At 38.4% G+C, this 17,019-nt stretch overlaps 1 protein-coding gene across 3 annotated transcripts in view; it reads left to right on the forward strand.

Annotated features, from left to right (window-relative positions):
- The first annotated feature begins 530 nt into the window (after positions 1-530).
- The window catches only part of TCF12 (transcription factor 12), a 325,867-nt gene continuing 309,378 nt past the window's right edge, over positions 531-17,019 (forward strand). For all 3 annotated transcript variants that reach the window (XM_054701785.1, XM_054701789.1, XM_054701793.1), the window contains exons 1-3: positions 531-791; positions 1,741-1,837; positions 2,821-2,893. In XM_054701785.1, coding sequence (XP_054557760.1) covers positions 1,763-1,837; positions 2,821-2,893 — 148 coding nt within the window. In that variant the 5' untranslated portion in view covers positions 531-791; positions 1,741-1,762. The remainder of the gene's footprint in view (positions 792-1,740; positions 1,838-2,820; positions 2,894-17,019) is intronic.

Genomic DNA, 17,019 nt, shown 5'->3' on the forward strand with positions numbered 1-17,019 from the left:
AAGAGGGGCCCGGGGTGGCCAGATGTCCCTTCTCCAGGCGCGCATCTTCACCGCCCGCGCAGGGCAGCCTTCCCGGGCCCAGCCGGGGCGGCGTCCGGCGTCGCTGCTCGGGAACTGCAGCCTCAGCGCTCGGGGGCCGCGGGCCGGGTGACCCCAGCAGCGGCTCCAGATGCGCCCGCGGCGGCGGCGGCTCCGCGGGCCGGAGCCAGACGAGCCGCCGCGGGAGGCGCGCCCGCGCCCGCCGCCCAGCCCCGCGCGGCCGGGACAAGGCGTCCTCCGCTGGCCGCCCCGCCCGGCCGCGCAGGCTGCCTGCGCGCGTCCCCCGCCCCTCCCCGCCGGCCCCAACTCCGGCCCGCCTCAGCCTACCGCGGGCTTTGTCCACCAGCCGCCGCGAGGCGGCCCCTCCCCGTTCCCGCCGGCTCCTCCCCGCCCCTCCGCCGGCCCCACTTCCTCGGCGCAGACGGCGGGAGCGGGCCGGGGCCGCAGGGGTTAATCCGGGGCTCTTCCCGGCGCGGAGGGATCCGGAGCTGCGCCGAGCGCGGTGCTGAGGCCGCCTCAGCGAAAAAAATGTCCGCCTGAGGAGACCCACAAGTTCTATTCGGGGGGACCGCCAGCCCGCCCCGGGAGGAAGGGGCGGCCAGGCCCGAGAGCCGCCTCCCCCGCCTGGATCCTGCTGCTCGCGCGGGGCAAAGTGAGCCGAGCCGCGGGGCGGTGCAGGGGGCAGCCCGAGCCCGCGCTCCCGGCCGAAGTGAACTTTAATCGGGGCGGTGGATGCGGAGACGGGGCGGCAGGTAATTGCGGGCGGGCGCGCGGGGGGCACGTCGAGGCCGGGCCGGGGTCGCGGGGGCCGCGGGGGGCCGCGGGGGCCGCCGCGTTCCTGCCCGCGCGCGGCGCCCCTTTGTACAGCGGCGAACGCAGGGTCCCCTCCAAGTTGGGGCGCGCAGTGGGGGCGGAGGGCAGCGGCGAGGCCCGCGGGCGGCGCGCTCGGCCTGCGCGGGGCCCCGCTCGGCGCCGGGCTCGGGCTCCGGGGCGCGCGGGAGAGCGGCGGCCGCGGCCGCCCAGCCGGGCTCATTGTTCGGCGGGGCCGGGGCCGGCCGGCCGCGGGCAGAGCAGAAAAGTGGGAGGAGGCCGGGCCGGGGGAGGCGGACGCCGGGCGGGAGCGAGACGAGTTGCCCGTGTTTCTGTTTTCTTTCTAAAAACGCCCCGCGCGCGCGGGGGGGGGGCTGGCGGACCCCCGGGCCCGCCGGGGACGTCCGGGCGGCGGCGGCCGCAGCCGCGGGCCTGCGGGCGGCGCGTTCCCTGCAACTTGTCAGTTCTATTGTTGCCGAGCCCGGGAGTCACTTCGCATCTTCCCTCGCCGCCGCTCCGCTCGCCGGACGCCCGGCTCCCCGCACCCCGCCCCCGGGACCCCCGCCCCGGCCGGGCCGCGGACGCCGAGCCCCTGCGGCGGCGGCGCGGGGCTGGGGGCGCCGGGACGGGCTGGGAAACTTGGGGGAGACGCGGTGAGTTGCGGGAGCCGCCGCCGCGCGCCGGGCCGCGCCGAGAAACGCGTGCAATTCCCCGGCCCCGAGCGGGCGCCGGCTCCCGGCCCCCCTGCCTGCCCCCGTGCTGGTGCGGACGAGTTGGGGTGTTGGGAGTCAGCGGGGCGCGCTTGCTGGCTGTGCCCCGACGCCCCTCTTCATCCCGTCACACACTTTGGGCCTCGGGGGGCTTTTTCTGAGTCTGTTTTCTCTGCCTTAGGACCTGCTAGAAGTGGACGAAGATGAATCCCCAGCAGCAGCGCATGGCCGCTATAGGGACCGACAAGGAGCTGAGCGACCTGCTGGACTTCAGTGCGGTATGAGAGCTTTCTGAGGCTTCTTGGGGTTCTGCTGAGGTTTACAAAAAAAGAAAGAGAAAGAAAGAAAGGAGGTGGGGGGGAAGCAACGTGGAGACTAGGCAGCGTGAATTCCATCTGCTTTCAGCAGTAGTTCGCAGGGCTGGAGTCCAGCTCCCCCAAGTTGGACACCTGAACTTTGATGTAATGTCTAGACTTGCAGATTTAAAACTTTAATGCCAGAGGGGTCATTTGATTTAACCAGTTAAAAGACAAATGTAATCAATGTTGAATCACCCTGTGACCCGGATGATTATTGGGGATTTGAACGTCATATGAGAACAGAAAATTGGGGTTTTTTTCAACAGTTCTTGCCAGTTTCCTCCCCCAGATGTGATATAGTTTGTGGTAGCAGAAGGATGTCAGCTACAAGAAAACCAAACAAGGGCTAGAATTCCAGTCATTTGAGCTCAGCGCTTAAGATACGTCTGTTTTTACGTGTATATATTCTTTTTAATATGGGAAATAGTTGTGTCATTTAAAAAATATCAGCTGAAATCAAAGGACCTACTGCCCTTATTTCTGATAGGTTAAATGCATTTATTAACTGCCATGAGGAGGCAGGATCAATACTTGCTTTATAGAATGGTATTACAATGAATTGTTAATATATGTAGTAGTTTGATTGGATAAGATTCTGTGTGTTAAATTGTAATGAGTTTCACTTCCAAAATGAAGATCATGGGCAAGTTTTCCTTTTAACTTAGTAACCTTAGAATCTCTTCTGTAAGTGACTGAGTTTTCAGAACAGAATGTCACCAGTATTTCCAAGTAATGTTAGGAAATAGTATCACCCAGTGTATTTACCTTTCTGGATCTGAATGTATTTTCAGTTAACTTCCCTCTGAAAAACAGTAACTAGGTAACTGAGGACTCTTGTAGTTTTGTTTGCAAGGAGTCTAAAGAATTTCATAACTAACATATGCATTTGGGCTATTTTGCAGATGTTTTCCCCACCTGTTAATAGTGGGAAAACCAGACCAACCACACTGGGGAGCAGTCAGTTCAGTGGATCAGGTAAGATGATATCTGAAGTGAAATACTCGTGTTTTGGTGTAGTTGATAATATTGTAGTAAAAAACGTAATTTAATGTCTTTTCATGCCTTTCTTCACTGTCTAGTTAATCCCGTAAACCAAAATAAATGAGACCTAAATAGGGCTGATGCTTTGTGAATCTATTAACATTTCTGTAAGAATTAATGTGGATTTAAAATTGTTCTCTTTTCTGTGAATTTTAAAATTGAAAATTATCTTTTTTGAGTATAACATGCCTCTATACTTAGAAAAGCACCAGAAGAAAATGCTCTGTGGTCCTTGCATGGTCATTAATGTCTATTTAAATGTGTGTGTATTTAAATTTTGCTAGATGTTCAGCACATTTGTGTTATTAAACACTGTTGTAAAATGTTGGTAAAAATATTTAATATATTCATATGACAAGTGAAATTGAATCAAACAATAATTAGTAAGGCTTATTTGTTTTAAACGATGCCCATCCTCTTGAAAGCCTGCAACAAATTAACAATTTCTTCAACAGTTATTTAAAACGTTAATAGAAAAAATGTTACAAGAGAATAGAAAGTAAGATTTATTTTCAAGTGACACTTATTAGGTGATTAGGATAATGGTTAGAGTAAGTTTAATTAGATTCCTTTTTTATACTAGTGCTGTTATCTTTATATTTAATTTATATTTGTGACTCCATTAACATCCCATTTTTGTATGTATTTTTTGTTTTTCTATGTTCTTTAAACTCATAATTTAAAAAAATAAACATTTCAGAAGCGAGGTCTAGTCTAAGTGTACAAAAGATGCAGTTTTCTGTTTAATTTAAATTTATTTCTAAGTGCTCAGAGATGGGAAAAAAAATAACTGAAGCCATGACAGCATCATCTTAAGAAAACCAGCTGTCAGATCTCTGGGCTGAAAGTCAGTAATTCCTCTTAGATTGGTGCTTTTTATTTGAACTCTTAGTAAAATAATAGATGTTTTCTGTCAATTGTCATTGAGAACAAATGTTCCAAGAGGCTAATTTCATAACTAGTTTAACACTTTCTACTACTTTACATTTAAAAAGTGTCTTTATTTAAAAATCATAACTAAATTTACTAAAATTCATTTTTAATGATGACATTGCAATTTATGAGGAAAATATTTCAAATCATTTACCTCCAAATAAGTAAAGTAAAAACATTTTGGATTTTAAATATCCTAAAGGCTAATATTATTCTTAATCAAAGGGATATCTTAAAATATCAGCCAAACCCAAACTCATCTCCCATCTCCTTCCTTTTTGGTAATCATTTGAAAATTGTCACTTTTAGGGGAGAGGTGCAGAAAATTGTTAGTTAATATCGAAGAAGCCTATATTCCTTGTCTCTACTACTATTTTGGTACTTCTCAATTCTTGCAACAAATAATTCATTCTCAGGAACTTTCAAATTTAATTTGTCAAATAGTAGATACATAGTATATTTCATTAAATGAGTAATGTGTTATTTTAGACTTTTCTTCCCAACTTGAATTGTAGAAAATACATTTAAATGACTTTCATTGATATCAAAAACATGAACTTCAGAAACTTGGTATTAGAATTGCTTTCTGTTATTAGAGTAAGGGCAGTTATATACTTTTTTCACTTTTTAAAATCAAGATATAATTTAGTAGTCTGAAATTAAAGGTATGTGAACTTTTGTATTACAAGCATGGTATTGGAACAATTGTGGTTCCTTTTCTCTGTAGCCTTCATTCTACAAAAGAAAAATTACATTTTCTACATTGTGGAAATGCTGATAGTATTTGCTTCTTTGGAATAGAAAATCTTTTGTTTTAAAGCTGTTAGCTTTGTTATTTATCCATTGGAATTTTGACCTTAAATACTGGTATGCAGGGGACATAGAATTTTTCTCTGGTTTGTTTTAAATACAGGTAACATAAGCTGTGATCTTTAATGATTAGTGAATGGATTTAAATTTTTGGGAAGAGAAAATTGCATGAGTGATTTCTTCATATCAGAGTATACTGATATATATGGTTACGCCATAGCCATTTCTTATCTGAAAAGGAATGTATAAGAGAAATTGATATGGCAATATTACTCTATTTATATACTTTATGTGCGTTTTGACATTTGAATGATTTCTGTCCTGATTTCAAAGGTCCTTGGTAATATATCTGAATGTGTGTTTGCTTGTAGCATTTAAGTAACTAAAGATCTAACTTTCCCATTGAAGAGCTGACTTAAAGATTAGTTTTTTTGTGTTTGGAATAACTTTTATAAAGCCCCAAGCCTTTTGCTTCCTGAAAACTAGAATTGTGCAATATCACTTACTTTCATGATTATTTGTCGATTTTGAGGGTTACTTACTTTCACACTCGCTTTTTTTACAATTACTGTATAATACCTTAAGAGTTTTTAAAAACTAAAAGCATGCAGTATGTGTTATAGTATATAATGTTATTTTCAATCTTATTCCTAAAGCAACTGATATGTCATCAAAATTCACATTGGAAAAGATGAATGTGTATTTACCATTACTTGTTTTGAATTGTCTTTTTCTTCACGCCATTTGTCAGTTCAAATTTTCCTTGCGTTTATAAGACTGAATTTGCCTGGCATGATATAGTTTGTGAGGTATTTTTACAGTGACCTTGAAGAGAGGTATTTCTCTTTGTAGGAGTTAAAGGTGAGGCACTCTGCTCTTGTAGTATAGAAGAAGATAGGTCGTTGAAAGGATTGACAAGATGGAATTAGTTCAGTTGTTTAAATTAAATTAACTATCCCCTCTCCCTCCAGCTTTCAGGGTTGAACTATATGGAACCCAAATTGATAATGGTTTTAATATTTAATAGTTTAAATGTTTACATATAGTACCTGAAAATTTGTTAGTTTTGAAGTCAAGCAGTAAGGGATGTTAGAAGGGAGTGAGATATATTGATTTTGTAAGCTATTTGTGTATATGGGTTTGTCTGTCTCTGATATTTCTCATAGTAAGTAAAGCTTTTCCTTTTACTACTCAAATCAGACTTTTGTAACACTAGATTTCTTGCCCAAGATTTTTGGAAATAATTGTAAAATGTTTTCTAGCTCTTAATTTTTAGGGAATGCAAATTTTCATTCTAAAGTTACTGATCGATTTTTTTGGGAAAAATCTCGTATATATGTATGTTATATACATACTTTTTTGAAAATACTTCTTCTATAGGACCAGTGAAATTCTCATTAAATTGCTCTAAAATTTTTATATTAAATCTTTTGTTTTGAGATAATTGTAGAGTCATATGCAGTTGTAAGAAACAATATAGAGATCCCATGTATACTTTAAAAAGTTTCTGACAAATAGTAACATCTTGTAAACCTGTACTACAGTATCATAACTAGGTAATTGACAGTGTTGCCATCAGAATACAAAAATTGTTCCATCACCACAAGGATTCTTGGTGTTTCCTTTCTTAACTGCATCTATTTCTCAAGTAATTAAAATAAATCTGTCCTAAGATTATTAAATACCTGCTCACACTAATAAATTTGGAGTATGCCTTTCAATTCGTTTTAGCCTTGTTTCAACTTATTAAAAACAAATCAAGAAAAAGAACCAACATTTTACCAGTGTGGTTTTTAACTGAACTATAATATGAGTAGGGATGGTAATTTTAAATAGGAAGGAAACTAGGTTTGTTCTTTTCAAGTAAGGTTATGAGTATCAGTGTTGAAACATAATTATGTATAGTAATGCTCACTTGTTTAGATTTAGTACTGTTATTTGGGTAACTAAACCAATGTTAGAAAGTTACTACTGGTTGGCCTGTACCCCGGCTCTTGTATAAATAAAATAAATCTTTAAAAAAAAAGAAAAAAGAAAATTAAAAAAAAAAAGAAAAAAAGTTACTGCTGGTAAACTGTAGTGATGAGTGAGATTAATTACAGTCATTAAGTATGTGAAGAAAAATATTTTATATGGTTCTCTGTGAAGTGAGTGGCGCATTTAAAGTAGAAGTAAGGTAGCAGAGGAGCCCATCACAAAAATCTATGTATAAAAATACAAACTGGGAAAATTAGGGACAAGATTGTGAGTATTGTGAGCTTTTTAGAACATTCAGCATTTTTTAAGTCATGACTTAAGATTTCATAAAGTAATTTGATTAGATTGCTGTATTTTTTATAGTGAAGCATACCTATAATGAATGATTTTAATTATTTTCATTAATAATTTAGGTACAAGTTTCTGTCTTGTAGTCTATCCTTCTGGTACATCTCCTTTCTTGGAATTTTTAAATAATTCTCTTCCATAGGAAGGTAAAGATGTAGATACTACACCTTGAATATAAACACAGTTCTGTATTTATATTTTAGATTTAATGGGACTATCTAGAATACTCTTATTAAAGCTAGATGATTGTTTCTGTTCTTAAACAATTTGGTAATGATGCCTGGAACTATTTAATGTTGTCAGAGACGTGGGTAACTCTTGCCATGATAATAAAGTAATACTGTTAGAAAGGTTCTGGGGAAAAAAAAGCTAGCTCTGGGTAGTGTGTGGGATGCCCTTTTAAAAACAACTTAATAGTTATTTAATACATAACAATGATAATGGATGTCACAGCAAGATTTTTTTCCGATGGAATTTTTGAAATTAAAAACATAATGCTGTTGTATTTAGGAAATAAATTGAGAAGATAGTAGACATTTAAATATATCAATTTAAAAGACTAGTATTTCTGCTTTGTTAAATAGTTGAACCATATTTATCTCAGATTATCCTTTACCTGCATATTTAGATAGTAGTTTGTGCAAGCTGCTATTCTAGTAGTTTTTGGGGAGGTAGGAATAGAGAAGGGACACAGAATGAAAAAAGTGGAAACATTTGATTTGTCTAAATAGGAAGATAAAACTGTAAGGTAGATTAGCAAGAAATGTCAGCAACTACATATTAATGTGTTAAAATTGAACCCCTAAGAGTAAGGATGTGCTGAGGAGTTAAGGAACTGACTTTAGGAAATTAGATGTTGAATTTAGAACTGAATATTGAAGGAGATTCAGAAAATGAATTAGGGAAGAGAAGAATGGCCTCCCAGATGTGGAGAAACATGAAAGGAAACCCAGAAATGAGTTCACTGGCCTGTAGAATTCAGGAAAAGTGAAGATGGTTTTAATGATCACCTCTTTTGTGTTCATATTTACTAGACTGTGAAAGTTCAAATGCAATAATTGCCCTCTTGTTAGCTGGTGATCTTGGGTAAATTACTTAACCTCTCTTTACTTCTGTTTCTTAGTCTGTAAAATAGGACTCAAAATAGCCATTTTCCTAGGATTCCTAATGTTCCAAGAACATTGCCTGAAACAAGTTTGGGGGGAGTGATTGTTAGTGGTGAGGCAGTAGAATAAGGAAAACATTTATTCAGAATCTAGAGTAAAGGCTTGGAGTTGGATGAAGGAAGGAGAAAATACTAGAAGCAGAGAGTTGACAGAATTTGAAGAGTGGAATTCCTGTAGGTAAGAGAAATGACCTAAGGTTGCAGTTCTAGCATAATTGGAGGTTTGTAGTCCTGGTGGAGATACAGATGCTGAATTGTTTTGAGCCTTTAAAATTTTACATGACATGGGACTCTTCTGGCTAATTTGGGGATTTCTGAGAAAATGGCAGTGGAAGATGAATTAAAGATGTTGCTTACAAGAAAACGGCTATCTTCGTCCTATGAAATTAATAAAGTAATCCTTGAAAAGAAAATTGAAGAAAATACAACAAAGGAAAAAAAATCACCCATTATTTCACCATCCAGAGAAAGTTTTTTTTGATTTATTCCTTTCTAGTCTTTTTTCTGGTTACTCCTCTTCAGAATGTTGAAAGCTATACTCTGTGAATATTCTCCTGTTATTAAAGTGTCTTTATATACTAGTTTAAGATTGTTGTATGATATTGCATGGAATGGCTACAGTATATATCAGATCAGCTTCTTACTGCTTGACATTTAAAGATTTTGGTTAATTTGCTTTTTATTATTACTGTGTTAGTGAAAACACCTTTTTGTGCATGCATACATTTTTATCCACACTTCAATTTCCTTTGGATGGGAGATGTAGATTTTGTTTTTTATGCCTACAAGTTATAATTAAAGCTAACTGAGTGAATGAATGTCCGTAGGGAAATAAACTCAGAGGGAGCTAAATTATCAGGCTAAAGATTGATGTTAATGGTGGAGCTAGAGGTAAAACATTAATGACTGGTTGATTATTTAATATAAATATACAAAATTTTATTGGAATATGAGTAAGAGTGTATGATGACATTTGATACATACTTGTATTTGTAGATAAATGAGTTGTGTGGTGACTGGAGAGAATTTCTGTCATTCTTTGACCTGTGCTTATTGAAATGGAATCTGATTATAGAGTCTATTGGTGAGAGAGCCCTTGAATTTTTGATTTTTTGTAAGAGCGGCATGTACTATGTTGGGAAGATTGGGCCTGGGAACCAGACAGCTGAGTTGGAATCAGTACTATGTGATTTATTAGTTGGGTAGCCTTAGGTAAGTCATTTAAATGCCGAGCTATACCTTTATTTTTTTGTGAAAAGTGGTTGATAATACCTACCTTCAGAATCTTTGCAAGACTCAAGATATCTTTGTATATTACCTGCCACATAGCAGCTTCAAAAGTGGTAGCTGCCCTTATTATTGTGCCTTTCCTTAAGTAATAATAACGATAATAGTAGTAATTATTATAACTAGTGTTTATTGAGCTAGTATATGCTAGGTGCTATTCTAAGCAATTCATGGGCATTATCTCCTTTTACTCTGAATACATTGAGATGTTTTGTGTGTTAGTGGTTGGTGGGGGTCAGGAAATACTCCCACAAGGGCAACATATCAAAATTGCTTTTTAGTGCCATAAAATTGTATATATTGTTTAAAGTCTAAGAAGGAATATGGCAGAAGAGTAGTTTTGAAAGGGCATCAAGTTCCTAAGAACCTTTTTTTTTTGGTAATTGACTTCTTTTTGAAAGTATTATTTTGTACACTACGTAATGTATAGTGCGTGATGGTGAACAGAAGTGTGTACATTTTTTGAAAACCCTACTCTGTACTTAGGCATTAAATATAGTTTGTGTTTATGCTGTATTTTCTTTCCAACTACTTGAAATTATTTCTTAAATGAGTTATAATATAAATAAATAAAATAAAAGTTATATGACCTGAGAAGATAGAATAACTGGAAGACAGGTTAGAGAGAATGTGTAAGAGTCTCTAGGGTAGAGCTTTCCTCTTTAATGGCGGAGAAGGGATATAAACTCCCCTGGGAACCTGAAACAACACATTGCAAGTGAGCAGGAAAAAAATTTTTTTTTAACTATTAAAATCTTTTTATTCAGTATGTGTCATAGATAATGAAACTAACATAGTTTCCTGATTTGTTCTTTTTTTATATTTTTATATTTTATTTTATATAATTCTTACATCATTTTTCATTTTTGCACAATGTATGCATTTTCATTTTGGTTATATTCCCCATACAATTCCTACCCCCCTTATTTTGACCCTAATCCCTCCTCTCCTCCCAACCCCCCGCCTCCCTGGAGTGTGTCTCTGAGCAGAAAAAATCTTATCCTTAAAATTCATATACGTTTTACTTTATGCTTTGTAGCACAACCATATTTATTATATTATAAATATGTTTTAATTAATCATTGAGTAAAACTGAAATCCTAAAAGGATGCAATGTGTTAGCTTATGGTAATGATATTACATTCCTCCCATTATGCTTTGTATTTTGGGGGGTAAGGTTCAGTGTGGGATACAGGGTATTAATATTGTTCAGAGTGAGAAGTCCCGTCCTAGAGCATATTCTGTAAGCTGCCTTTATCTATTACTAGATCATTTCTTGCTTCACAGAAAATGGATCATCACAGGGGGAAAAATGGTTTTGGTAGGAGGAAATTGTTATTCCATAAACTGAAGCACAGAGAAATTTGAAATTTGTTGGGTATGTAACTGTTACTGTTTGAACCTCTGTTTTGTTTCTGACAAGATCATCCTATAATTTACCACATACCTGTGGACTTATAAAGAAAATGTATATTTTTATAGAAGGAACTTGGGATTTTTGTTCCTTGTTTAAATTGTGTTCTCATGTAGCCCAGGTTAAAAATACGTTCTCATAAAGATTGGAATGAGTCATCCAGACTATTATAAATTGATTGGGGCCTTAAAGATCACATTTAAGGATCATGCAAAAATGAAAACAGATTAAGGATTGATTAATTTTTATTGCATTGGATAGTGACTCAGGGAGGAAATCTTCAAAATAAAATAATAAAACAATTTAAGATAAGGCACTGAAAAGAAAATATTACTCTTTTTTTCCCTTTTAAAACAGCCACTACAAGTACTTTACCATATTTTTGGTTATTAAAAATGGGAAAATTTTGGTTCTAGATGTCAGATGTTTTAGGTGTTAGGATGGTTTTAGGTGAATTTGAAACAGAACTCTGAATTTGAGAGATCATCCCAGTTATCTAAGCAAAATCTCAAGTCAGCCTCCTTCAAAAGTTACTGGATTATTTTCGTCCTGTAGTTTTGCCAGTGAGCCATTGTGAGGTTTTAAAAAGAGCAGGATCAATTCATGATTACCCTTCTACCACTTTATTGGTGGTTAATGTAGAGAACACAGGTTGAACTTAATGTGATCACACAACTGCAATCAGTGAGCAAATGTGCTGCTGCTCTCAGAGAGTTGTGAATAGTGGTGGAGCACCGCAGGAATCCTTGCTAGGAGGGAATTACAGTCATCAAGTTTCTCAGTCTTTGAGGCATTTGCTGTTATGAAGTTGTTGGGGATAAATAAGGGGTTTGCTATAATACTAGAGTGGGAAAAAATGCTGGGCTCACTTTAAACTTATGGCAGAAGCATGATCTGGCCACAAGTAGATTTAGAGAATCTGAGTTTTTTTTGACCACTGATAGACTAGGTGTGTAAATCCTTCGAGTTCTTAGTTAGTAGTCTTCTTTGGTGTTTGCTTTTTGGAAACCCTACTGTAGCTGACTGACTTTGTCATCTGGTCAGAGGCCCATTGCCTATCTGCTAAGTGTTGGTGTGCTAAGGTTTGGAAAATGTTTTCTAGTGTTGGCCCAAATTTGAAATTAAGTTAAAGGGGGAAGTTGTTTCTTGTTGAATTTCTTGGTGGGAATTTACAGACAACTTGAATTGATTATACTTTTCCAACTAGAAGAGTAATTAGAGTCATATCAAGAGTGTACTAAATATATTCTGAAGAGCCTTTTCTCTAAATGGCTAGTTTCTTTTAGTCTAAGTGATGGCATATATATTTATTATATGTCAAGACACCCTTTTATCTGCTAAAGGTCCACAATCTCTGAGCTGCAATTTTGAATTCCAAAAGGTCTGAATCCAAATATTTTTCCTTAAATTCAGTGTAAATTGTTTTATTGGCAAAATCTCATGTTACCTGAAGGGAGGCCATTGGCATTCTCTGTTTTCCTAGTTACTGTATGGTATACCAGGTGCTAGGGGTGACATATTTCTTTTCTAAAATCTGAACATATTTGTAACATATTTCTTTTCTAAAATCTGAACAACTGAATTTTAAAACCCACCTGGCTTCATATTTTTTCCAAAAAACTATTATAGACCTCCTCTGTGTGTGTGTGTGTGTGTGTGTGTGTGTTGTGTGTCTGTTTGTCTCAGATACTGTTTTTAGCTCAAATTAGCAATATTTTGGTACTTAAAAGACTAGAGATTTTATTATTTTAAATACACAAGAAGATTGTGATGAACTTGTTACTATAAAGGACATTCTTCCTGAGATAGAACCTTTATAGACCGAGCTTTGTACTTGGAGTAGTTTGCCCAATTAATTGATTTTAGGAAATCAGTTCCTATTTTGATAGAAGTAAGCTCCCTCATTTGGACCAAAGAGTGTAACTATTTCCCTAGTTAGTCTGCATGGAAAATTTCAGGATGCTAAAAAGGGGGTATATTTACATATATGCAAAACCAAATCTTAAAAAAACCTACAAACCACATTTTCATTTATATATATATAAATATCATTATCTGATTACCTCCAAAAAGGAAGCCTCAAGCCTGACCATTCTCAATTTAACTGGTGCCTGAGAGCAAGCAAAGAAGAAAACCCAAAAGTCATCTTCATCAAGAAAGGGAGGAGGTAAAATACAGTTTTGTAGGGAGTAGATATAAACCAGTCTTTGGTAATTTTATTCTTTTCTTTTATATGGGTTATGATATTTATTCCTGCAATAGTCTCATTAAAGGAATCTTCATTAAAAACAAATCATGATTTTAATGAGTGTTGGAAATTTTGCTTATGAACCTGCCATTGGCTTTGGCCTACTAACATAAACTATGAATGTAGCAGTGAAGTGAGTATGTAATGAGCTAGTCTGTTATGTATCTGTTTTGAAGACATGCAGTCCACCATTTTGACTTTTCTGGTTGCCTTGTAAACCTTTTCCCTGTAGTATTCCCATTGTTATTATCTCAAGAACCATGATGCAGTGTTGAATAAATCTGCTTAAAGTGGGCTGGGGTTTGAGATATTCTTCTGCAGGAACATAGAATAGGCCTTACAAGGGTCTCTCTTACCTTCATATTTATGTAACTTATCAGGCTTAAGAGTAGTACCATAATAGACAGACTTCCATTCACATAAGTTAAACTCTGGAAGCCTGCTGAACAAGTTATAAAGCAGTAGGACTTTGCTCGGTAAATGATTGGGGGAAGAGGAGGAGTCAAAAGGTTTAAAAAAAAAATCAATAATGATAAAAGCACTCCATAAATATTTACTTGTACACTATTTATAATTCTTGTAGGAAGCTGGCAACTGTTCATTTTACAGAGGAAATAGAGAATTCAACAGTGATAGACACTTGCCTGTGGTTTCTTATTGCCCCTCAGAAGTAGCAAACTGATCAGTTATAGTTGCACCTGCACTGATACCAATCTACACCAGGGCATGGTTTGTCTTGAGGAGGAATTTAATATCTCTAAAATCTTTAAAATTTATTGTTGTAACAGGGAAGCTTACATGGTATAATGTTGATATTCTCCAAAAAAAAGTGCTTCAAGATTTACTTTAATTAAAAAAGAAAACAATTTAATGAAAAGTCTTCATAAAATGAAACTTTTAAAAAAGTATTAAAAGTTGTTAAATATAAACAACTATGGAAATATATTTATTTGAAACGTCTTTAGGAGAGTGTAATTCTTTTTGTGTGCGGTCTCTTATTCAACTCTCATCAGAGCTTGTGCCTTGGGATGAAGATGAAATTTGATAGTTAAAAGATATTGAAATATTAACAGCTATTATTTACTTGAGGCCATAGAAAAAAGTAATTGCTTCATAGTGTGGAAAATTGTTTATTTTCATTTCTCCCTTTTCAAAAATTTAGTGTTTATTTAGGTATAAAGATAAGTAAAAACAGATGGAAAATAGTTATTCCAAGGGTAGTTAAAATATTATTAAATGCAGAAGAGATTTTAATGGAAGTTGTTAAAAAATAATTTTGGCAACAGAACTTTCAGTGCATTAAAACTGAAAAAAAGTTTTTAGAGGGTGCTGATGAACCCATTTTGTATTTTTGTTTATTTGTAAGTAGAGTAGGCTATTCATTTTGTTTAAGTGCATCCATAAGCTTTTGAAAGAGTGCCATTGTTTTTTATTGGTCTGTGTAGAATGGTTTGTTACTTTGAGGTGGTGGAGAATGGAGAAATATGCTGTGGTATGTTCAAAAAGGAGGTGTTAAGTCAGAAAGTTTTTAGTTCACTGTTGCTTTTTTCATTTATTAGATTTGTGATACTAAGCAGTATGTTAACTTCTCTGAGTCTGTTTACCTTATGCCTAAAATGAGATAAAAAAATACTGCCTTAAGGGGTTTTGATAGTGGTCAAGTTAAGTAATTTTTTTTTTTTTTTTTTTTTTATAGAGGCATGCTTTATTTATTTGTTTGCTGGTTTGTTTGTTTTGTTTATACATGCACTGGGCACAGTCAGAAGCGCGGGAGGGTGAGAGAATCCACCAGAGCCAGAGCGGGGAGCAGAGCAGGCAGAAGGACCGAAGTACACTGCTGAGGGGAGCAGCGGGCGGCAGGAGAGGTCTGCACGCCATGTGGGACCCTCCTCCGGTGGCCGGGGAGCAGCCGGAGATCGAACCGGCGCCGCAGAGGCCGCGGGCAGCATCGCAACCCAGCGCTCAACCGCTGCGCCACCGGGGAGGCCCAAGTTAAGTAATTTTTAAGAACACTCTAAATTGTGGAGATTTGTGATTCTGTATGAATGTTAGGTGTCTTATTCTGTAGGTAGCATAGCATCTTATGAAGTGATTCCAAGCATGCAAGTATATTTGAAGTGAATCTTCATGCATTAGTTACATGTTTCCAACAGTTATTGAAGATTAAATCAGGTGATTGTTAAGTATGGTAGCCTTAATAGGTAACTTAAAATATTTAGAATTTTCCAGGTAACTTTTCTTTGATTAAATGAGATAATTTGAAGCAAGAAAGTAAAAGAAATTCTTGAATATATTTTTTTGTTAGGACTCTTGTTAATTATGTCCCAGATCATAGAGCCCCCAAATTAGTATCTTTGAGTCTTTTATTTTCAGTTTAGTTGTGTTAAATGCTTGCTTGTTGAGGGTCTGTTGTAATGACATTTAGGCTTATGTAGATGTGAAAGCTGAATAGCTCTTTGAAATAGTTCACTTTTGCTTTGTTGGATGAGTAGTAATCTGAAAAAAATTTTAGTGTCACTATGAGTTGACCTTTTAAAGATTTAAAAATACTGGTTGTGGTAGCCTTGATAAACTCCTGAGTGGGGACAAAAGGATGCAAGGATGAGGCTGGGAAATACAAGTGAAACTCCTGTCTACTGTATGCCTGTGCTTGAAACAGGAAGGGATGACTTAGTCTTATCTATAAATAAAGGGCTTAGGTTTGTCTGCCGATGCTGCTGTTTCTGGGTTCTTTGTAATTTGGGAAGATGAAGGCTTCTCCAGGTACCTTCGCTGCTGCCCATTTTCATTTGGTGTGCTTGTCTGTGTATGTAAAACACCTGCGTAAATGAAACACCTTTTGTTGGGAGATACTGGTATTTTTCTTGACTCATTACATGTATGTGCTCACGGGATTGTATTTTTTTTTTTTTTTTGTGGGACCCTCGCCGGTGGCCGGGGAATGAACCGGCGCTGCAGAGGCTGCGGGCAGCCTCGCAGCTCAGCGCTCAACCGCTGCGCCACCAGGGGAGGCCCTAATGGGATTGTATTGTATAGAATTTTTCACTTAATTTTAAATAAGGAAATCAGCAAGTCCTAACTTTATGAAACCCAAATAGAGTAGAGCTCCAGTAGAGCTATGGGGATGGCTTTGGTGGGGAGACCTGTAGATTTGTGGGCTCCAAAGTAGCTATTTGCTGATTGTTTCTTAGTATAAGACCATGACTGCATTGTGTTGGAAGGGTTTAGGATCATGTGACAGCCACTTGACTAGAGTCCAAAAAGTTCAGGGGTTTTTATTCTTTAAGTTTCTCATTGTAATAATTCCTAATGCTTTCTTGAAGGATCTATATTAAATTGCAGTCATGTGAGAGTAGATGTTAGGTAAAATAGCAAAATTAAGGACCTTGGGAATGGGTGAGTAGTGAGGGTTCCTGAATATAACTTCTAAGAACTCTGTGGCCAGTTGCTTATTTTTCTTTCATAGGTAGTTGATAGCTTTTGCTTTCATGCTGCCACTTTGGTAATCTATTGCTTCACTGTTAGACATTTTAATAGTCTCCTTACTTGGACTCCTTGCTGCCAGTTGCTGTTTTTCCTAGTCTGTCTTAATCTACTCAGGCTGTCTTAATAAAATACCATTGACTGGGTGGCTTAAACAATAGCAATTTATTTTCTAATAGTTCTGGAAGCTCAGAGTCAGAGATCAGGGTTCCAGAATGGTGGTGGAATTCTTGTGTCAACTCTTCTTGACTTGCAGACAGATACCTTTATCTACATTCTTAAGGAAACTTTCCTCAGTCTGTATGCTGAAGAGAAGGCGAAGGGAGAAAAAACTCAGGTCTATTCTTTAGGACATTAGTCCTGTCACAGTGATTCCATTCTCATGAGCTCATCTG

The sequence above is a fragment of the Talpa occidentalis genome, unplaced genomic scaffold, assembly GCF_014898055.3.
Source record: "Talpa occidentalis isolate TD23 unplaced genomic scaffold, MPIMG_talOcc4v2.1 talOcc4.11, whole genome shotgun sequence".
Lineage (NCBI taxonomy): Eukaryota > Metazoa > Chordata > Mammalia > Eulipotyphla > Talpidae > Talpa > Talpa occidentalis.